Source organism: Solenopsis invicta, chromosome 2, assembly GCF_016802725.1.
Source record: "Solenopsis invicta isolate M01_SB chromosome 2, UNIL_Sinv_3.0, whole genome shotgun sequence".
Classification (NCBI taxonomy): domain Eukaryota; kingdom Metazoa; phylum Arthropoda; class Insecta; order Hymenoptera; family Formicidae; genus Solenopsis; species Solenopsis invicta.
Window position 1 is genome coordinate 25,539,293 of NC_052665.1, and position 24,833 is coordinate 25,564,125.

At 29.4% G+C, this 24,833-nt stretch overlaps 2 protein-coding genes across 3 annotated transcripts in view; one reads left to right on the forward strand and one right to left on the reverse strand.

Moving 5' to 3' along the window:
* Nucleotides 1-7,248: 7,248 nt before the first annotated feature.
* LOC105203208 (protein GVQW3-like) lies at nt 7,249-7,725 on the reverse strand. Its single transcript, XM_011171978.1, has one exon. The coding sequence runs from the start codon at nt 7,723-7,725 to the stop codon at nt 7,249-7,251; it is 477 nt and encodes a 158-aa protein (XP_011170280.1).
* A 7,462-nt stretch (nt 7,726-15,187) lies between these two features.
* LOC105203209 (neurotactin) overlaps nt 15,188-24,833 on the forward strand; it is a 101,551-nt gene continuing 91,905 nt past the window's right edge. The window contains exon 1 of one of the 2 annotated variants that reach the window (XM_039457522.1): nt 15,188-15,546. The gene's annotated coding sequence lies outside the window, so the exon portion shown is untranslated. The remainder of the gene's footprint in view (nt 15,547-24,833) is intronic. The other variant, XM_039457517.1, reaches the window with a different exon arrangement.

Here is a 24,833-nt window from a genome sequence, read left to right on the forward strand (position 1 = left end):
AAAAAAGATTATGCTACCAGTATGTAATAACTTCGAGTTAGATGAAGATATAATTTCAGTGGGGGTACAGTTAATAGAAAATGTAGAAGAATAAAACAATAATATAGATAACATTGATAATGCTGATAATAATTCAGAAAATAATGATAAAACTGATGAAGTAAGTGACAATGAAGTTTCAACTTTAAATAATAATCAAATACTTAATGATACCATAAAAGAGAATTTAGAAAATGAAGTGTACAAATTCGGCGAAGTGGACGAATAAGAAAACCAAAAGGATGGTTGGATTATATCACTTTCAATATGACAATGGAAGAATCAGCAGAACCAGTGAATGTACAAGAAGCTTTGGAGGACAAAAATTAGAATAATGCAATAAAAGAAGAATATGATGCCTTATTGAAAAATAAAACTTGGATATTATGTACTCCGCTGAAAGATAAGAAAATTCTTAAAACAAAATGGGTTTTCAAAATAAAACAAGACTCTGAAGATAAGGTGGAAAGATATAGAGCAAAACTTGTTGTTAAAGGCTATGAACAAAAAGCAGGTATTGACTATAATGATGCATTTTGTCCAGTTGTTAGATTTACTACATTAAGATGTTTATTTACAGTGGCAGCAAAATATGGCTATAATATAGAACATTTGGACGTGATAACAGCCTTCTTAAATGGAGAATTAGGAGAAGAGATATACATGCAACAACCAGAAGGTTTTATTCAAAGGGGAGAAGAAGAGAAAGTTTGTAAGCTAAAGAAGGCATTATATGGTTTGAAGCAAGGAGCAAATACATGGAATAAAAAATTAGACAAGGAACTAAAAGAATTAAAGTTTGAACGTTCAGATATAGATCTAAGCCTCTATATAAGAAAAGATAACAATAATTTAACATATTTAGCTGTCTATGTTGATGACTTATTATTGTTTACTAATGATAATAAACTTAAAAAGCAAATTATTGAAAAATTAGAAGAAAAGTTCAAGATGAGAAACTTGGGAGCAGTCTCAAGAGTACTAGGAATTAATGTTCGTCATGATAAAGAAACAGAAAGAATTTATTTAGATCAAAAAGATTACATAGAAAAAATATTGTGACGCTTCAATATGGAAGATTGTAACACAGCGAGGACACCTCTTGATATCAATCAAGAACTCACAAAAGAAATATCACCCAAAAATTCTTCTGAGAAGAAAAATATGAAAAATATGAAAAATATTCCATATAGAGAAGCAATAGGAAGCTTAATTTACCTTTATCAAGCTACACGTCCAGATTTAGGGAGCACGATAACAACCTTAGGATCTTTTGTTGAAAATCCTGGTAAAGCACATTGGTCAGCAATAAAACGAGTTTTAAGATACTTAAAGGGTACATTGAATTTACAATTACAGTTTGACGGTTTAAGTTTAATGACATTACATGGTTTTTGTGATGCGAATTGGGCAGGAGACAAAGAAACAAGGCGTTCGATAAGTTATGTTTTTCTTTTGGAAAATAATACTATTTCATGGTGTTCAAAGAGGCAACAGTCGGTTTCTTTGTCTACTACCGAATCAGAATATATGGCAATTACTTTAGCTACTCAAGAGTTAATTTGGTTAAAAATGTTAATAAAAGAAATTAATTTTGAGAGCGTTAACCATAGACATTTATATATTTACTAGACTGTTGACTTCCTTATTTACCGAGCCTAAAAGATGGCAACAAAATCTATGTATTACATAACCTGACGTAAGCAGTAAAAAACAAAATAAAAATGTTTGTGTGTGTGTGTATGTGTGTGTATTTCTGTTTTGTTTTTCTAATACTTATAAATTCTTTATATCAATCATATGGATGGATATTTTATATGTATGCATACCGCTTGCTTAGTACGCATGCGCCATGAGTTTTATACATACTTTTTGTGGCCATGTATTTCAGGCAAGTCAACAGTCTAGTAAATATATAAATGTCTATGGCGTTAACGAACCAATTAAGCTTTATTCAGACAATCAAAGCGCAATAAAACTGCTACATTCAGACAATTTTCATGCTAGAACAAAGCTAACAGGAATGAAACGAGGAAAGTAAGGAAAATAAAAAGGGTGACGGTGTGCCAATAGAAAGAGTGTTAGGAGAAATGTTAAAAGAATAAGACGGTAAAAACAAGGGAAAAAACAGCTATAGAAAAGATAATAAGACAGATAATGCAAGGAATCTGATTTATGGAGAATAGTTTATGTAAAACGGAGGATATATTATAAATGAGAGAATGAATGAATGGAAGGAGATTGGAAGGAATGTATAGAGATACGGAGACGGTGAGAAGAGTGACAGTATAGAAAAGAAGTAGCGAAGGAAAATGTATATAAAAATGTAAAATAAGAAGAGAAACAGGTATAGATATAGGTATCGATATAGATTGTGAAAGTAAACGTAAAAGAAATAAAAAATGTAAAGGTATAAATGAATGTATAAATAATTGTTAATTAAGGATCTTGGGCGGCTTGGAATATGAAAAAGAAGACAGAGAAAACTCAGATTATCGGCCGTTGGAGATTAAAGTTATAAAGCATAAAGGATGGAGGAAGAGATATAGGAGACAAATAAGAAAAAAAAGGAAATAGAATAAATATATAAGACAAGGAGGCGACAGAGGTGTATAGGCAGAAAGGAAAGAAGAACCAGAATTTAAGTAAGAATTGGAAGAAAGGGAGGCTGTTAGATTGTTAAAGAATAAGGAACAAAATGAGACAGCAAAATATTTTTGTATAAAAGATACAAGAATAATATAAATATTATGAGTATATTATATGAAAAATAAAATATATATATATATATATATATATATATATATATATATATATATGTATATATGTATATATATATATATGTGTAAAATTGTATGCAATAAATAGCTATTATTGTGTGTGTGTGTGTGTGTGTGCGTGTGCGTGTGCGTGTGCGTGTGCGGTGTGTGTGTGTGTGTGTGTGTGTGTATAAACACATTTATTATTATTTGTGACGTGTATAAGTGACATTAAATAAGACATCCTATAGGAAAGCCTTTTTGAGATAATTTCAGTAGTTACCGATAAGGCAACAATATTTTAGTAATATAATTTTCAGTTAATTTTGAAACGAAAATTATTGGACACAATCACCAATATATTTACTACCATTTCAGTGGTGAAAAAACAGTAATAATATATTTTGATTATTATGACTAATTCTTTTTTAAATTAATTGGAAATCATTATTAAAATATTGTTGTCTTATCAGTAACTACTAAAATTATTTTAAAAAGTCTCTTTTATTTAGGCAGTAATATTTTGGCAGTAATATATTTTGGCAGTGGTACGAAATAATTATTGACTTCTATGTAATTGCCAATAATATTTTGTGTAATATTCTGTAACATTTCCTGTGATATTCAGTAATATTTTTTGTAATATCCAATAATATTCCTATGTAATTATCAGTAATATCTATGTGTAATCGGCAATAGTTCTTTTTTGTAAGGGCCAACATCAACTGTGCGCATTATTGCGTATAATCGACAAAAATAAATATCACACAGCAAAAAATAAACACGAAATGTTTCAAATACATTTAACTGGACACGATACATTCCAAGTTTTCAAAAAAAAATCTTTTTATCTTACTTAAATTTCGAAGAAATGCTGATTATCAGAAATTACTTTAACTGTTGCAAAACACATTTTTCACCACTACGATTTCAATATGACGCCGTTGCCAACAAAACTTTTTAGCAACATCGTTACATTAAGACGTGTTTATAGTATTTAAAGTAAATTTTTAATATGTACCTATAAAAAGATATTTCCAATTATCGAATTACCCTGTCTAACAATTTGCCTCGGTCTCCCCTATTTTGACAGCTGATATAGCAAGGCTTGCTTGTGAAAAAGTGCAATTGATTCTATGCAGTAGTTTTTGTTTGTTGCCCTATCAAATATGGAAAGTACAAAGCAGCATTTTCGGCATATTTTACTTTTCTACTATCAAAAAGATAAAAATGCTGTTCAAGTAAGAAAAAAATTATGATGTGTACGAAGAAGATGTATTGACAGAACGCCAGTGCCAAAACTGGTTTGCAAAATTTTGATCCAGCAATTATGATGTTGAAGATGCACCACGTTCTAGAAGGCCAGTTGAAGCTTATAAAGACATAATAAAGGTATTAATTAATGCAAACCGACAAATAACAACTCGTGAGATCGCTGAAAGGTTAAGTTTACCGTTTCACCCAAATTCGACCGTTCATGATCATTTGAAACGCCTAGGTTTAATCTCAAAGCTCGACATATGGGTTCCTCATGTTTTTACGGAAAGAAATCTGTAGCGTCGCGTTGACGTCTCTGATTTACTTCTTAAACGTCAAGAAAATAATCCGTTTTTGAAGCGCATCATCACTGAGGACGAGAAATGAGTTGTCTACAACAATGTTAAACGCAAGAGATCATGGAGTAAAAAAAACCGGTTCAAAGCACTTCAAAAGCCAATATTCATCAAAAAAGGTCTGGACAAATTGAATGATTCACTTAAACAGAAAAGGCCAGAGTTGATTAATAGAAAAGGTGCAGTGTTCCACGAAGATAATGCAAAATCTTACACAAGTTTGATAACTCGTCAAAAGCTTTTACAGCTTGGATAGGATATACTGTCACACCCACCATATTCTCCAGATCTGGCACCTTCTAATTATTATTTATTCCGATCTCTACAAAATTTTTTAGACGGTAAAACCTTTACTTCAAATGAGAAAGTCAAAAATCATGTTAGATCAATTTTTTGCCAGCAAAGAACAAAAATTTTATGAGCATGGAATCATGCTACTGTCAGAAAAATGCCAAAAGGTATTGGACCAGAATAGACAATATATAATTCAATAAAATATTTATTCACTATAAGAAAATCGTCTTTCATTTTCATAAAAAAAAAACAAAATTACTTTCCAAACAACCTAATAGTTCGGTACGTGTCCAAAAGATGGCTGGCTGTTGTGAATATGTCATAGTGACAGTTGATTCCATTGGTTTCAGAGAGGTTAGACATCTGTCAATAATATTCATATCGCTTTGAGTTTTCATACAAAATCTCTGTTTTTTACTGTGTTGAACTTGTCAACTTTTGTTTTAACTAAGCAGCATTTGCGGGAGGTTTTAGTTTTCTGCTTTAATTGGAAGAAAAGTGTAGCTGAAACGCTGGTAGAAGTCTATGATGACAATGCTCCAACTGATAAATCATGTAGGGAATGGTTTCAACGTTTCAAGAACGGTGATTTCAGCATTGAAGACAAGTCTCACTCTGGACAGCCAAAAAATTCGAAGACAAAGAATTGGAGGTATTACTCGATGAAGATCCGTGTCAAACGCAAGAGGAGCTTGCAGAATAATTGAAAGTTACGCAACAAGTAGGTTCCGTACGATTGAAATCCATGGGAATTAGGAATGGACTAATTTGTACCCCTAATAATAATTAATAAATTCTTTTAAAATTTTTGTTTAAATCATTACACAACTCTTATACAAAATAACTTTAATAATTTAAATTAAAACCAGGAAACAATGAGCTCAAGAGCCACGCAGGATGTCAGACGCAAATAAATAAATCAGCTTAAATCTAATGTCAAGCAAACATTTCGACCTTTAATGATGGTCTTCTTCAATACAGATTTACAAATCTATAACACAACAAATTAATCGCACTTATTAAGATATAAATTTATTGAAATAAACAAATAAAGATCAAAAATAAAAAATAAAAACAAGTTACCGAATAAATAGAGATTGTGTAAAACCGCGATGTACATCTTTCAACGTCTTAACATAATAATTTTGTCTCATTACATGAAAAAGACGAAAATTTTTCTACCGACTTAAGGTAAGGGATCGTAAAAAATCTTCTCACACGTTTATCCCAACGCAAGTGTCATCTTTATAAAAAAGGTGTTTGAGTCTGAAAGGACCCCGCACTAATTATATAGGAAATTGGATTTCGGTGAAATCGCGTAATTTTTTAATATGTTGTGGCTTATAACCTACTGAACAAAAAATGTAATGGACACAAAGCTAAATAATGGACAGTTTTTGAGCTACAGCCAGTCAAATATGAAAAATTATGGTCTGCGCGAGTACTATATCCCTACTCTTGGCATAACCCAGGACCAACGAACATGGACGTAGTAGGGGGCTGGTCCCATATGTGTGTGTGTGTGTGTGTCTGTGTGTGTGTGTGTGTGTGCGTGAGTGCGTGCGTGCGTGCGTGCGTGCGTGCGTGCGTGCGTGTGTGTGTGTGTCAGCAGAGATAAGGACCCCACGGTTCGTCACTCCCGTAGTATTTAATGACTCCAAATTCTCTCTGTTGTGTGTGTGTGTGTGTGTGTGTGTGTGTGGGGGGGGGGCTCAATAAAAATAAAAATAATGATTTTAATTGATACACATTTAAAATAACTTATTTCATTGTACTCCACATCACTCATTTTCCTCAACATTCATATTCTGTTGAGGTGGTCTCTCAGCAGCATCTACTTCATTGTAGATCAGGTGCAAGAACTGTGGGTACTTGTGCGCACGTAGCCAGCGTGTTATGGTATTTAGGAGACGCGCGACACCAACCCAACTTTCGTTACCCTTCTTCATCATTATTAAATAAAATATTAGATGCTGCTGAGAGACCACCACAACAGGATATGAATGTTGAGGAAAATGAGTGATGTGGAGTACAATGAAATAAGTTATTTTAAATATGTATCAATTAAAATCATTATTTTTATTTTTATTGAGCCGCACGCACACGCACACACACACACACACACACACACACACACACACACACACACAGCAGAGAGAAATTGGAGTCATTAAATACTACGGGAGTGACGAACCGTAGGGTCCTTATCTCTGCTGACACACACACACACACATACACACGCGCGCTCACACACACACACACACACACACACACACACACGCACACACACATGGGACCAGCCCCCTACCACGTCCATGTTGTTGGTCCTGGGTTATGCCAAGAGTAGGGATATACTACTGTGTTCAAAAAGTAAGATGAATTTTGTTATAAAATAAAAAATCTTTATTTATTCATTCAAATCAATTTCATCCCCTTCAAAGTATTCCCCCTCCGATACAATGCACTTATGCCAACGTTTTTTCCATTCCTCGAAACATGCCAAAAAGTCATTTCCCGGTGTAGCCTTCAAAGCGCGCAGCGATTTACGATTTTTTTGGTCTTGCCTCGCCTTTAGCACGATATTCACTCGATTGGTCGGTTGTTTCCGGATCATGAGTATAGATCCAAGTCTCATCTCCCGTAATAATGCGTTCGTTGATGTCCTGATAGTCAGAAATCATCTCTTCACAAACTTTAACGCGACGCTCTTTTTCGAGAAAATTGAGTGTTTTTGGCACCAAACAAGATTTGACTTTTCTAAGGCCCAAATGATCCTTCAAAATTGTTTGAACTGATCCAATTGAAATGCCAACCATATCGACAAGGTCTCTAATTGTCAATCGATAATTTTCGAGCACCAATTCCTTGATTTTCTTTACGTGTTGCACATCAGTTGACGTTGATGGTCGTCCGGAGCGTTTCAAGTCATCAGCACGTTCTTTGCCTTCTTTGAAGTCTTTGTACCACTTATAAACATTTTTCTGCGACATAGTCGATTCACCGAACATCCTCTGCAACATTTTGCACGTTTCCGCAGCCGAAATTTCATTCCGCAAACAAAATTTAATGGCACTTCTTTGCTCAACAAAATCAGACATTGTAAAAATCGCCAAAATCACTTTTTGTCGTTTAGAAAACACAAGCGTAACTATATGGCTAATGATGACATTCACATGAAATTTGGCACAGATGTCACTAACAGTAGTACCAACATAAAAATAAAACAGTTTGCTTGAATCGATTAGCGCGGAAAGTTTAAATTAAAAATTCACCTTACTTTTTGAACACAGTAGTAGTACTCGCGCAGTCCATAATTTTTCATGTTTGACTGGCTGTAGCTCAAAAACTGTCCATTATTTAGCTTTGTGCCCATTACATTTTTTGTTCAGTAGGTTATAAGCCACAACATATTAAAAAATTACGCGATTTCACCGAAATCCAATTTCCCATATAATTAGTGCGGGGTCCTTTATCATGAAGAAGATAAAATTTACGTAGAAATTTTAGATAAAGAGCCATCTTATGTTAAAAAATCTATATCCGAGATGTTACACATCAAAAATCAATTGCACTCAATAAACAAAGCGATACCGAACTCTTCTCGGATGCGTATCTTCCTATCCTCGATCGTATTCTCCCTTCTTAGATTCGTCATCCCTTCTTCTTCTATTCCTTTCGTTCATGCCACTGAGGACATCTTGTTTCGGTCGTTGTTATTTGTATCTATTCTCACCGAGATGTAACATCCCATCTCACAATGTTGTGACACGAGTTTTGATGCTTATAGGTATTTTGTATATAATTTTTTGCTTCGTTTTATTTCCTTTTTCTTTTTTTGAGTTTGCATAATTTTTATAATGCGTTTCTTTACAATTTTATATCTTATGACTTGTGACAGTTTTCTTTTATTTCATATTTAATTTCATTTTTATTTATTTTCCGTTTATTTCTTTCAACTATTTAATTTGTATTGTTCTCTCTCTTTCTCTCTCTCTCTTTCTCTTTGTTACAAATTTTAAAGTCATTATTTTAATATCATTTTCTTATTTATTTATTTGTTAGCAACCAATTTATGTGGTTCGTACGAAGCTCTTGTCTCTGCACACGCTCGTTGAGGTCGTTTATTATGTTATTATGTTAAGACGTTGAAAGAAGATGTAAATCGCAGTTTTGCAATCTCTATTTATTCGGTAACATGTTTTTATTTTTTATTTTTGATCTTTATTTGTTTATTTCAATAAATTTACATCTTAATTAGTGCGATTAATTTGTTGTGTTATAGACTTGTAAATCTGTACTGAAGAAAGCCGTCATTAAAGGTCGAAACGTTTGCTTGACATTAAATTTAAGCTGATTTATTTATTTGCGTCTGATATCCTGCGTGGTTCTTAAACTCATTGTTTCCTGGTTTTAATTTATTTATAAAAGCCTTAACTTTTGTTTATTTAATAATTTACACTTCAATTTTTAAAGATTTTTAAAAATATTTTTTTTATCTTTTCTTCTATTTAAACAAAATATATTTTACTTGAAAAATTATTTTATAACTCCGTTATTTAAAAGAAAAATGATTATATACATTTGACTCAAATACATTGTACATATAAAAAAGTTGTTTTATGTCTCTTCCCACATAGAAATTGACTTCCAGTGGATGTCCATCGCCCTTCCATAGCTCCATGGGACGTCTATCTCCATGGTGGAAGTTAGATGGACGTCCATTAGAAGTCCATGAAACCTCCATAGCTACATGGGATTTTACTTCCATCATGGAAATTAGATGGACGTCCATTAGAAGTCCATGAAACCTCCATAGCTCCATGAGATTTTACTTCCATCATGGAAGTCAAATAGATCTCTATTAGACATCCATCCAACCTCCATAGCTCCATGAGATTTTATTTCCATCATAAAAGCCAGATGGACGTCCATTAGAAGTCCATAAAATTTCTATAGCTTCATGAGATTTTACTTTCATCAGAAGTCAGATAGATTCCTAAAAGCGTATAATGCGCATGACGTAATCCTTATTGATCACCAAAAGTTAAACAAGGATAAAATGTTATATTACGTACATCATGCGCTCTCTTTACGGAATTTGATCATTATTTTTTTGTCAAAACAATTATGCAACTAATTTGTTTATAACAATTATAATAACTATGACAATTAAAAAAGCGTCATGTATGTTTCTTTAGTAATTTTTCCCGGTGAATCGATTGGCGCAATCAATTCTCCTCTACAGTCATTTTTGACAATTTGTTTATAACAATTAATTGCAAAATTAACTTTGGCAACGGGCTCTTTACGTCATTAATGTTTTTTCATGCTCCGATACTATTTCTAATTGTTGTTTTTTGACTGATTTGGCCATGGGCAGAAACAGATTTTAATTATTTATATAATTTATATTAAAAATATCTAAGGCTAAATAAACAAAGGGTTAATAAGAGTATTCGCGCGATACTCAAGATGCCAGTTTCTTCTTGTTCAAATCAGCTTTACTTCAAATATAACTTTTTATTAACAATGTCACAAGTGTACGTTTAGCTCATGTTAAGATACTAGGTTATCGTTCCGAAGATCTTAGGTTCGAATCCCGCCAGCACCGATGCGTTTCAAAAATTTATAAAATAATACATAATTGTAATTAGTGAATACAGATTAAGCTATAAAAATAATAAAATCTGTTAAAAAAAAATTTTTTTTACCGTCCACTGAAAGTCCGAACCTCCACGGCAGACGTCCATTAATAATCCATGTAACGTCTGCTGAGACTCCATAAAGTCTCTATTAATGATCCACGTAACGTTTAATGGACATCAATTGTTAACGTCTAATGGACGTCCAATGGACGTGCGCAATGCGGAACTGTGGATGCCTAGTGGCCGTCCATTGGATGTCCATGGAACGTCCACTGGAAGGTCCGAACCTCCACGGCAGACGTCCATTAGACGTCCATTAGAGGTTTTAGTTCTATGTGGGTTACAATCATACAAAAATAAATATATGGGGCATTCCACGTAAAAGAGGTTCACCTAAAAATAAACTGTTTGGAATTTTTTAAATGATAATGAAAACATGTTAGTGGATGTATTGTATAAGGTTAATGATAAAAAAAGTAAGCATTATATGCCTTGCATCGAAGATATTGAAGGCTATTGTTTGAATTTAATAAAAAAAGTTTTTTTTTTAACATTTTTAGCTAAAATTAAAAATTTTTTAGAGACATGTTTTTTAGGATTTTTTCGTACTTTTAGATAAAAATATTAATTTTAGTGACAAAAATTTAACAGTTTCAAAAAAATTAATTTTTTAAGATTTAAATAAAAAAATGAACAATTTTATCCATTTTTAAAAATCAAAAAAAATTCTTAAAAATACTTCAGTACATGTAGAATATTGCACCATAAAGCAAATTTTGGGATCGCGATAAGATCCTCTCGAAAACAAATATTTTTTCCAATACAAAATTTCACCCAAAAGCTAAATAATATCAATTTTTATTGGCCAATTATTTAGTACTACATAAATAACATATTTCTAATAAATAACTATAAATACAAAATAGTTGTGACGTCTGTATTATATATTACTTAGACTTATTTTTTTTAATTTTTTTTGGAAAAAAGTCTCATTCCTTATCAAAACAGAATTTTTTTTTTAATTAATTGATCTTCTCTTGCAAGAATAATTGCATGATATTTTAATGTAGCCAGAAAGTTTTTGGAACCAAGATTTGCATTAACGAAAACGATTCCGGGTACATTAAAAAATCATGCGATTATTCTTGCGAGAGTAGATCAATTAATTAAAAAAAAAATTCAGTTTTGATAAGAAACGAGATTTTTTCCAAAAAAATAAAAAGAAATAAGTCTAAATAATATATAATGCAGACGTCACAACTATTTTTTATTTTATAGTTATTTGTTAGAAATATGTTATTTACGTAGTACTAAATAACTGGCCAATAAAAATTGATATTACCTAGCTTTTGGCTAAAATTATAATTTTTTATTGGAAAAACTATTTGTTTTTGAGAGGATCTCATTGCGATCCCAAAATTTACTTTATGGTGCAATATTCTACATGTATTGAAATATTTTTGAGAATTTTTTCTGATTTTTAAAAATGGATAAAATTGTTCATTTTTTTATTTGAAACTTAAAAAATTACTTTTTCCGATACTATTAAATTTTTGTCACTAAAATTAATATTTCTATCTGAAAGTACGGAAAAAATCCTAAAAAAATCATGTCTCTAAAAATTTTTTAATTTTAGCTAAAAATGTTACAAAAATTAAAAAAAATTTTTTAAATTTAAACGATAGCCTTCAATATCTTTGATGCAAGGCATATAATGCTTACTTTTTTATCATTAACCTTATACAATACATCCACTAACATATTTTCATTATCATTTTAAAAATCCTAAACAGTTTATTTTTAGGTGGACCCCTTTCACGTGGAATGCCCCATATACTAAAATATAAATATAAATATTGTTAGAATATAAAGAGTTGATTGCAACGATTATCGATCGTATGGTCGATCTATCGATTATCGATTATCTCGTTGCTTCTTCGCTCTTGCTTCCCTCTCCCTCCTCTCGCTGAATTGAGTGACCGTGTGAGAACACTGATTTTAACAAGCTCGTTTAAATCTGAAGTGGACACTTTGGTTACTTTTCTTGTAAGATAAAGATGAAGATAATATACGTTATAATATTTTAAATAAAGATAAGATAAAGCTATTTCATTATCTAGATACTATTAGTGTTGTAGCCTAAGCTAACACCACTGCATAGCAACAAAAAGCGATTTCGTTGCTATACATATTAATTTTAGGCAAATACTTGCGCTTCGGAATCGACCGAAACGCGAGAGCAACGGAAGGCACAAATTGTCTTTCGAAACTTTTTTTTGAAAAACGTGCAGAAATCGCGACAATGACGGAAGACGCAGATAATCTTTCGCCGGATGTCGTACCGTCGCCGATTCAGCGTGCAGGCGACTTGCAATTCAGGATCATCAATATGAGAGGATAAAAAGGGCCTCCAAATCGGAAAACAGCGGAGAATAATTTGAACAACCGTCAAAGTAACATCACGGCCGTGCGTAACATATACATCGAGCCGTAATGCGATACGAAAGAAGATAACGCGCACTGCAGCCCAATATAACGGGGCACCTAAGAATAAATACTACATGTACGACAAGAATATTTAAAAATAAATCAACATTATATTGTGATAAAAAAAGGTGTATCTTAATTAGCAACCCGTCTGAACTTGCTGCTGTCCCGTGAGTTCTAACTCTTCAGGCAAAAGCGAATCTCGAAGTAATATATATTTAGTGCTCACCCTATATTTCGTGCTCACCACACGAAAATAACATTATATAGATAACGGCAAACACTGGATGTCTGAGTAGTTTATCCAAAGTTCAAATAAATATCACCAGGTGATAGATATTTATAAATCCTATAACTTTCATTTGAAACATTTTTCCATTAAACTAATATTTTCCGAGATATTTTGCCGTTCCAAAACTTTTGCCACACCTTGTATATATTTATATATAGTTATATTTGATATGTATACCTTTGTATAATTATATGATATAATTATTTATATATAATTATATACAGAAATTTTTTACCAGGAGTGACTAGAGCACACAGTCTCATAAAACTGTTGGGTTTCCAATAAGAGTACGGGCTATCTCGCAATTTATTTACAAAACAATGTTTAAATTTATAATATGGTATACAGAGAATGATTCAAAGCAGAGTCGAAATGATTATGTTTATTTAAGATTGTTAAAATTAAACCAACGCGTCTCAAAAATTGCGCTTAACTCTCATTTGCCTGTTTTTTATATGTATATTTTTTAACATAATAATGTAACGTCGGGCTCTGTGTGATTGTTTTGAGAATTATAACACAAAAATATATTTTTAGTACATCCAAGAACTTTGATTCTGTTCATGGGAAAATTTTCCAAACTGAGAAGTTGTTATCTTTCTACATACTTACAGTTCATGATTAACGTAACGACCAATAAGCTCTAGTAGTTTCATTAATCATGAACTGCGAGTATGTAGAAAGTGGTAACTTCTCAGTTTGGAAAATTTCCCCATGGACAGAATTAAAGTCCTTGGGTGTACATTGTTATGTAATTGATGAAAATTATCATTTTGAATAAAAATTTCTTTAAAAGGACTCGTTCTTAAAAGATTAACTATTTAGTTTACAAACTACAACATTTAAAAATAAAAATCTTTATTTAAAAAATTAAATAATTAAAGTTGAAAAAGTAAATTATTTTTTCGTTTGGTTTCCTTCAATTTAAATCCATAGTAATTAAATAAAGACAAAAGAAGAAAGTATTGTGATGTATGTTATTCTTTTCTTATTATGAAAAAAATTCTGATATTTTATATATTAAAAAAGTTTTCATAATTTTAAATATATGAAAATTTCTAAAAGAAAGAAAACTTTAAACTTTATCAATCTTCAGCAATTTTCTTTAAAAATTAAGTAAAAAAAGAAAATTTAGAATATTTTTGAATTTACACGTATTCTTACATAAAAAATTCTAGGAATGATATAAATATTTTCTCAATATGCCTGAAAAGTGTTCTAATGTGTTTAAAAAAATTTAAAAAGTTTTTTAAAAAGTAATAAAGTTTATATCGAAATTCTGAAAAATTGTGTAAAAATATTACGAAGAAAATTTTTCACCAGTTTTATATCGTCAGTATTAAAATATAAATAAAAGGAAACTAAAGATGTATATGCATATGTATATGTACATATGTCAATATTCCTGAAGAAGTTGATAACGTCTTGTCAATGTTAAGGTCGACCGTTGCACACCAAACAGTCGATCTTTTGTATCATCAAGATGGCGCTCCAAGGTGTGTCGACGAGGAGAATACAGTATACTTCCCTCGGATGTATTGAGCACAGTGCCGTAATAATTTGTTTGCATTGACTGAAATAGCGTTCTCTTAAAAACTGTAATGTCACCTAAGTAAAATTTCTTTATCAAGAGTATATTATCAAAAATTAATAATACCATTATATTATAAAAATTATATTATCAAAAATTAATAAAATCGTTATCATTATTTATACATTTCATAAATTTAATTTTTTATTAAATGCTTATAAAAATTTTACAAAAGTCATCATTTAAGAAATTAATTTTCTCCTAATCTTGTTTTAAATAATTCTACTTTAACAGCACATAATATCCTACAAATTTCGAACAAATTCGTACAATGTTATGTGTTGTTAGGGTATATTTTTGCCAAATTTTACTTTTTGGGTATATGATTCTTTTTAAATGTTTTCTTAATGTTGAAATATTTTTCAATATTCAAATAAAAAATTTTTTTCTAAAATTTGTCTAAAAATTTGTGGCCTAAGGGATATAACCTATTCAACCCATGTCTTAATACGGTACTGGCCGAGTACTCTCTTCACCGGCGTCCCAACATTCAACGGTAGCGCCAGTCGCATACTTGGCGTCCTCGTGAGGGTTTCGTGATTTTGTGTCGTTCTTCACTTTCGTAAGAGTTCCGCGGCGTCAGTGACAACAGAAAAGCTGTGGCACGCACGTACGCAACGTGTCTTCACTATTTCCGCAGGACAATAAACGGTAATGTCATTGATCTTGGTTGCGGCTTTTATGATTTTGTAACTGTATTTGCGCGCGCGCGTGTATGTGTGTGTATGTGTATGTGTTGTATGTTCGTGAGTGAGTGTGTGTATGCGCGCGCGCGAATGTAAGGGAAAACGATAACGGCGTCCATCGGTACCTTTTTATCGAGAGGGTGAGTTTCTCGCGCTTTTGTTTCTATGTTTGTACTCGCACGCGCACAAATGGGATTAGCCGATTTTAGGTCGTATTATTAATACTGTGAGTGTGAATTCGAGATCAAACTACAAAATTTTCAAAAATTTTCGTGCAATTTCGCATAAACGATCGTGATTTGGCTAAAATATCGTATATAATTTTGTTCTAATCTCTTCATGATTTCATCTCAGCTTGTTCTTTTACAAATAGGTATCTTAAATTGAATGAAGATTTGTAATTAACTCGCGAATCTAGTTACTTTGGCGCACGATATTTTTCGCGTCGTTAACCCAAGCGTGGACACCTGAGTACGTATTTTGTACACAATTTTTGTTCTTAACGATAGCTATCGATATCATTGCGCAACTTTTTTTGCTATAAAACATATCTGCGCAATGACACCGACAACTATCGTTAAGAACAAAAAGCGTGTATAGAATACATACCCTGGAGTGTTTTTACATCCCAGCAGCAGAAATGCTCAAGTCACAGTTGTTTTTTACTGACCAAAAATCCATATTTATTTTTCAATTGAAGGTTTCAGATCCTAACTTGTATAATAAAGCGTTTATAACCCGTACGTTCACTGTAATAATTCATTGAAACTCGTTGGAGCATTCAAAACACTCCAAGTGTTCGTTTACATAAGGTTTGTTCGCATTGCTTGAAATTAACAAAAAATCTTGTACTTGAAATGAGATAAATATATATTAGAAAAGAGAAACAATGAAAATACTGTGTACAAAAAATATAACCAATGCGAACAGATCTATAATGTAAAGATTTAAGAGTATGATAAAGCTCTGCGTACAACAGAAGAAATATGAAGAATAAATAGTAAATATTAGATCTAAAAATTAAGAATAGAGATTAAATATAACATACAACAAATATAAGACATAGATGAGTTACACGGTCATAATATAAGCTCAATAATATAATTATTGTACTTCAGTGCATGAATCTCACAGAATAGTTGATCTAATCTATAAGAAAGTGTTCATTTATGTTTAAAGTTTGATACAGATAGTGACATGTTATTTGGCAAAAATTTCTTCCTTTTTACCAAGAGATTATTATTTATTTAGTTATTTTTGTAGTCTTTATCTTCTTTATTGCATAAATGTAGATACATTTTTATTAAATTAATTAATAATTTGTCATCTTTATTATATTAACCTATATTTTCATTTTTCATGTAATTTTCAAGAATATTGTTTTATCAATTTTTTCTATATTTAATGTATTCACGTAAGTAGCTATGATCAGCGATCTTCACTATTATATAAATTATATTTTATTTTTAATATTTTATCACTTTTATTTCTAATTTCTTCATTGTGCGTTTGGTCATTCTATATCATGATTTAAAATAAAATGATTCTTAAATGATTTTTTAAAGCCCAAGAGTATATATAATATTATAAATTTGGAATAATAATAAAAGTGTTGAATAACACATACAATATATTTGTAAGAAATTCATAAAAGACTCTAGCGAATAATTCATTTGTTAATTTATATTTATTAGGGAACATAAATATAATGAATAACTTTCGGTATTTAAAAAATACAATATTTAAGCAGTGCTAATAAGAATCAAGAGCAATTATTAACACACAATTCTAATTATGAATTCTCCCAAAATTTATTGAAACATGAATATTTCGATTTACTTTGAAATTATCGTCAGCGTAACAATATTTCCAAATTTCATGTAATTGGTCTTTAGTTCGATAACGGTTGAGTTAATCACTAGCGAATTACTAAATCCGAAGTGACAGCTTTCATTTGTAATGTTATTTTAGAGGAAGTGAAATACTTTTTTCTGTAAATATATATGATAAAATATTAAATTGACAAATATGTTAATTAATCAAATTGTTTAAATGTGATTCACGCGAAATAAATGAGAATGTGTAAAAATGCTCTGGATTCCAGTTTAACATACATCCGTATCATAATTTAAACCGTAGATAAGAATTTGCAAAGACAACGTGGTTATTGTTCAAGATCCGATTTTTTAAGATATGTATCCGTCCATTGTATTATACATTATGTCAACTGACCAAATATATGAGAAAACAAGTAAGAAATGTCAGGTGAGAAAGATATAAATATAAAAAATATTTATAAAAATAAAAATAAGAATGTGACTTGTCAAACAGTAAAAAGAAAAAGTACAACTAATACAGATGTAATGAGTATGTCATACAATATATTCAATTATGTTAAGTGAAAAAGTTACTTAAATAAATAAGCATTAAAATAATAATCTCTTATAATTTTTTCAAAACTGATAAATATGATTGATGTAAGCATTCGGTATCAGTAGAGAGAAACCCAAGAGTGGCTGTTTTTATGAAACCATTGATACTTCTGTACACTACCGTCAGTACACCCATTTTTGAAATTAGTATTACATTATAGCACATATTTCACAACACTGCTGAAAAATAGCTCAAGTCTGTTTTTAAATCATACAGTGTGTATACTGAAAAAAAATATCCCGAATTCAAAAAATTTTATTTGATTCAAAAACATAATTTCATTGTATACTTGCAAAGGGATTTTTTATTTAAGTCAAATATTATATATGTTTAAATTAAAAAAATATACCGTAAAAGCAAAGACGTAATTTTGTTTACAAATAATAAATTATATTTAATTTTAAAAAATGTCTTTTTAAAGGGACAATCTTTATAAATACTAAGAAATAAACAGATTTTATAGAAAGATATATTTATAAAGAAATAATTATTTTTTAAGTAAAAGAAAGACTTTTTACACAGAGAAAACAATTTTTTCAAACTTAATAAATTTTATTGCATCCAAACGAATTTGTTATTTGGAATGGTCCAAATAATGTTTGAATCAATAAGTACGATTATTTGAGTTTGAAACATTATATATCTTTGCCTTAAATAAATTATTTGTTTGAAAGTAACAAAATATATACTTAAATTTAACTAAACATTAAACATTAAATTTTTTTTACTTTTTAACGGATTGTATTATTCTTGCAGCTTAATGTGTATTCACTGTTTTGCATATAAGATTCTATTTTACTAATTACAATTACGTATTATTTTACAACTTTTGAAAACGCATTGGCGGGATTCGAACCCAAGATCTTCGGAACAATAACCTAATACGCTAATACTGAGTTAACAGTACACTTGTGATACTGTTTATAAAAAGTTATATTTGAATTGAAGCTAATTTTAACAGGAAGTTATTTGCGTCTTGAGTACCGCACGAATACTCTCACTACCTTTTTGATTATTTAGCTTTATATATTGTTTCATATTTATATAAAAAATAAACTATAAATGATTTAATATTTTCAATAAAATATTTATTACATTTAATTCAAGCAATCGTTACAAAATAGTATAATATTTTTAAATAAATTAAAAATTGACTTTAAAAAACATTTCTTTTAAAAAAATATATATTTCTTTTAAAAAAACTATTAATTTTATATTTTTAAAAAACTAAATTTAAACAAATATTTACTAAAACGTTATTTTTAAAATTAAAAAATCTAGATTTAATTTTTTTAAAAATCATTTACTAGATTTTAACAAATGTTTTATCGTAATTTATTATTAATAACTTTTTAAGTTTAAATAAATAATTATTTAATATCAATCTTGTTTCAATTTTTGATTGTTAGAAGGAAACATGTTTCTTTCATTTTAATACATAGCATATTAATTTTACATATATAAATATTTAATAACAAATTTTTTCTGAATTTTTATCTGGTGGTTTTAAGAAAATTAATTTCTTTTATTTTAATAAATCATTTTTCAACTTTCAATAAATTATTCATTAATATTACGCGTTTCTATTAACTTTCGATTGTTTGTTTAAAAGAATCAGCTTTTTTAATTATACTAGGGAAAAAGGCGCGCGCTATGCGAGCGCTATACAGCTTTTGTAATTTACTCGGTACACACATTAACTCTTGACATACATAATTGTCAAAATCTTCGCAATGACAATAGTACACAAAAAGTAAGTAGTACACGAAAAGAAGTAAGCACAACGGGAAAACCAATCAGCATTGTGGGAAAGCGTCAACAATAAATTTCGAGAGATGCGCGACTATCGATTTAACATGAATTTTTTCAGATAGGATTAAATTATTCTTGTTCTTTGAATAAATAATTATTTAATTATAAAACTTTTTTTCAATTTTGGGCTGCTTGTTTTATGGAAACTGGTTTCTTTTATTTTAATAAAACATTTTTTTATCACAAATTAAATACTTATTTAATCAACCTTTGTTTATTTATTTTTGACTACTTGTTTTAAAAAAATAGGTTTCTTCTTTTTATTAAATAATCTCTTATAATCAAATTAACTGTTATTTAATATCAATGTATAGAATAATTCAATTTAAAAATGATAATTTTTGTTACATGCAAACAATTGTTTATTTATTGTAATAAAATGTTTTTGGAAACAAAGTACACATTCAATAAATTTAAAAAATCAAATTTAAAAAAATCGGTTTATTACATTAAATAAAATTTTTTTTTCAGTGTATGTTATTTTTGTATTCTCTACCATATAATTTTAGCACAGATTTGAATTTTTATCGACAATGTTATAAATTAAATGTGCTATGTAGTGCTAATTTCAAAAATAGGTAGATTTATTGGTGGTAATGTAGACTCATGCAAATTGAATCTTAGGGCGAATTAAATCATTATAAGTTTTAGGACAAGTTTTTATTAGATTTTTATTTTATACGATCTGTTTTATCATATTATTTACTTCTGCGCGTATCCTCTGCAGTGAAAACAATAAACAATTATATATTGTGATTCAGTGTTGGTTGATGATACAAACGCAGAGATCATAAGTGCACGAAGAAATTTTGTTTCTTGTATAAAATTACGATCCCAATTTTGTGAGTTTGTAATGAAAAGGCTTAATGGACCCTTTTAAAGAGTTTACTCATTTATTTTTATTTTTGTTCAATTTTATTTCTCTTAAATTGATGATTTGCTTCACACCCTCTGTTTAAAACAAATCGGACAATTTCCATTTCTTTCATTGTGCAATAAGAAATGCTATATTTATGTATTATTTTATTATAAATATAAAACTCAAGTTAAAGATGTTAAAAATTTATAGTAAGCTTAATAACAAAACTAATATTTTATTATTTTTTGCCTATCTAGAAAAATTGATCTGATTTGCTTCGACTTATTCTATGGAAGGTTTCAACGGTTTTATGAAAAAAGGGAGAAATAGCTGTTTTTAGGTTTCTCTCGGATATTAAACTGAGTCTTATTTTGCATTTGAATATGAAGTATTTCTGACATCAATTATTTATAGAATAAACGCTCATTATCAAGATTTAAACATTTTCTCAGTTAAAATCATGATTAAATTTTATCGTACTTTTTGTAACAGAAAGTTTGGTGATGTTCCAATTAATGTGATCCAGTTAATATATACAAACATTCTAGTTTTTAATTTTCTTTTAATCTGACGCGTCACATACTTTACATGCAATTTTTTACATTATGTTTTTCTAAATTAACTATAGAAGAATATTCTAATGTACCTGCCAAGCTTGTAAATCTAAGCTTGTATTCTAATGTACCTACCAAGCTACTAAAAAAAATGCCATTTTACAATTTGTACTATTCTGATGATCTTAAATTTATTCAATATTATATGATATAAACAAATCAAGAGGATAGTTCTTTATTAACACCGTTCTTTACTAATGTCACTTTTTTGTTTAAATGTGTGTTTATAAAATAGCATTTAAAAATGTGTGTTTAATGTGTTAAACTAAATTGTTGGAATTATTAGTAAAAAGTGTATTATGTCGTTAGGAGCCTTCTCTTTTACACGAAGTGCACCCCTTAAGTAGATTTTTAAATAAATATCGTTTTAACGCAAAATAAATAATGCAACATTGTTGAAATGATATTTTGATAACTAAAATAAATGTTGTTCGAACGTAAGAGAAACATTCACGCAATATTGTTGAAATATTATTTTGTTAATTGGGATAAATATTGTTCTAACATTAGAAAAATGTTAATGTAACATGATGTGTTACGAAACTTTTATTTTAATGTTATTGAAATCTCAAAATGTACGTGAAAATTAAATTTGTTTACAATGACGTTGTATACAATGTTACGAACTACATATTTTAAAAAGTTATATATTTTTAAACATTATTGTGATGTGAAATGATATTTTGCTTATTGAGACAGATAGCTTGACATCTAAAGTCGCAAAATTTAATTCTTAGAAAGATTAATATCTCGTTTTAAGGGCAGAGTGATGCTTTTTCTACTAAATTTTCTCATTTTATGCAAAAACGCGTCAGATAAACTTTATTTCATTGAAATTAAAAATGAGATAACTAAACTAAATGGTTACCGATAGATATAAAATAGATATTCGATTTTAAAATATAGTTGTTGGGATGACAACTTTGAAGAGGAGAGGTATTTAATGTAAATACGTGACAGTTGATTAAAAATATCAAGACAAAGACAACCAACGACGATAGCTGACTATCAACCCTGTAACGATACGTTCACGCACCGGACCGTCTATACTGGATGTAACACTATTCTAACATGAAAACGGTTCAAGCTAGATGAATAAAGATTATCATTTTTTTTGTAGAAAATCTAATTTTCTATTCTTTTTTTTATTTAAAAACTTTTTTCGTAATTTTGGTCTATAATCATAGTATGTGTTCTTCCACTTGTTTTCTTTTAAGATAGCGGCCAAAATACGACCGATTGTCATATTTTATCATTATATTTATAAGCAAAAATATATTGGAAATATGTGTACGCTTTAAATTTTTTTGATGCTATAACTTTTCCAAAAGTTTACAAAAATTTTTTTCGTACTTAGAAACTAAAAAATCGACATCTATAATTTTGCGCACTTTTTTTTTAATCCTATAGATTTTAATCATTAGAATTTTTAGTCATTAGAATATAATCCTATGAGAACTATTCACAATCTCAACAAAACTTGCAAAAATCTTGAAAGTGTTTTCATACTTTGAAACTACAATGTTGATATCTGTGACTTTTTCATTTGTAGACTTTTGTTATTATGATCTTTGATAGAATTTCGCGGGAAAAACTTTCCAGAACTTTTCAAAACTTTCAACGAAACTTCTCATTTTTGAGAAAAATATTTTTTGTATTTAAAACTACAACGAATGTTGATATCGAAAAACAGTTTTCGGAATAGGAAGGGGGTGGGGGGTATTGTAAAAATACTTATAAGTATCAAAATTATTAAATTAACTAGCAATTTAAACATCGATAATGCTTAACAAGCTTTTTCGGTCAATGCGTATATATAATATAAACGATATCCTTAATATGATCAGAAAGTGCGTCAAACAAAAGCCATACCAAAAGCAGACTTCAGTGTTCAATTTCTTAGGTGAATTAACAAGTTCAAAAATCTTAATAAGAAAATTATGTACATTAACCTAATATTTTAAAGTTGCAACAATTTTTTTGGTACTACTTTTGAGTACTTAATCTTGTTCTTTTTTTACTTTCTTAAATGGAACTGTTTCTGAAGGATATCGAGAATTCTAGAACTTGTCGAAAGGAATCATATATGTTATTCAAAATTATTTGATGCTAATGTTAGATGTGAAGTTAGCATCCTCATTTTTCAATTAATTAATTAATTAATTAATTTTTTTGTTGTTGTTATAATAAACAGAACTATATGTAAAAACTATTTAAGTAGTACACTCGCAATAGTAGTATCCAAAAGTTAGATTTCATCGCGCACTCAGTGACGATACTCCTGCCAGTGAGCGAAAACTTTTGGTTGCGTCGCACACACACGCAGACAGAAATAAATACAAATAGATGCAGACTAACGCAGCTTGATGTTCACTGGCCAGATGCTCGCTGGCCAGATGCTCACTAGCCGTTCCCTACAGTCGTTTCCATATGTCAAACACAATAAAAAATTGTATTCTTTTCACGTCTCTATTTTTCTAAACTAAAAAATTATGATATTTTTTTTCACAATATCGATTTCATGTTCCTTTATCGTATGTTTGTTTTTTATTAACATTTCATTTCTAATTTATGCATCATAAAAATAAATGCGACATTTTTATAAACTTTGTATAGGCGACTCGTATAAAGATATAAAATGTACAGTTTTTAATTACTTATCTTAGCATATTGAAATGGCCAATCTCATTGTAATTGTATCAACGTGTCTTTTAGTACAATGTATAATTTCAGTTTTCAAGAAATTTTCATTATTTTCAATTTGCGAGTAGATTACTTTCAGAACTCTTCCTTTTATCTTTTATAGAATAATCTAGAATTCTTAACAGAACTACAATTTAGTATAAGGGTGACTATAAGGTTGATAACTTGACACATCCAAAAAACATATCAAAAAACAGTAGGATTCAATTTTATTGCACGCATTAGCAATAATTAACATCCGATCCAGTTGATGACGTTTAAGATCTGTTATAAGATCGTCAAAGAATTTCGTATTCGCAATATTACGGAAAAAGTTTTATAATAAAGAAAAATGTTACTCTATATAAAAAAATAATTTATTTGTATATTTCCAAGTAAATATTTATTTGAAACTAATTATATATTTTGTTAAGAAAAAAAAATTTTTTCAAACAAAAAGTATTTGATAAAAGAAATTGAAGAATTAAAACAAAAGGTAAAATATTAAGCACAAATATTTACTTCGTTGAAAAGATTTTTTTTTTTTTTTTAATTGTATATATACGAGTATATGTATATGTACGTATATACAGCAAATTTAATGTATATAGAAAATCTTATCATTACAATAATTTGCATTATTTTTATATTACTATACGCTTGTGATCCACTCTATGGCATATGTTTATTATCAATGTGTAATCCTTCTGTTATAAAAATTTAATTGCAATATTTGTATTACATGTAACAATGTGCATGTGATCCGTCGCTTAATATTTTCGAGCGGGACAAACTCTTAAAAAATTTCAACTCTTCTACACAAGACTCAACATCTCTATTGAGATAGCTAATAATGTCTTCAATTTTTTAGAATTAACTTTCATTAAAACAAATGGTTATCTATTTTTTCAATTGATACACACTAACACAAACTGACTTTCTCAGGCATCTAAATTTCCATTCACAACATTTTAATATATAGAAGGTCACAATTATAGACTTAACGGTTGAAATGTTATTTTTGTCG

What these genes read in the sequence shown, in the direction of transcription:
- LOC105203208 (XM_011171978.1), bottom strand. Translation starts at nt 7,725, where the DNA reads ATGTTGCAGAGGATGTTCGGTGAATCGACTATGTCGCAGAAAAATGTT.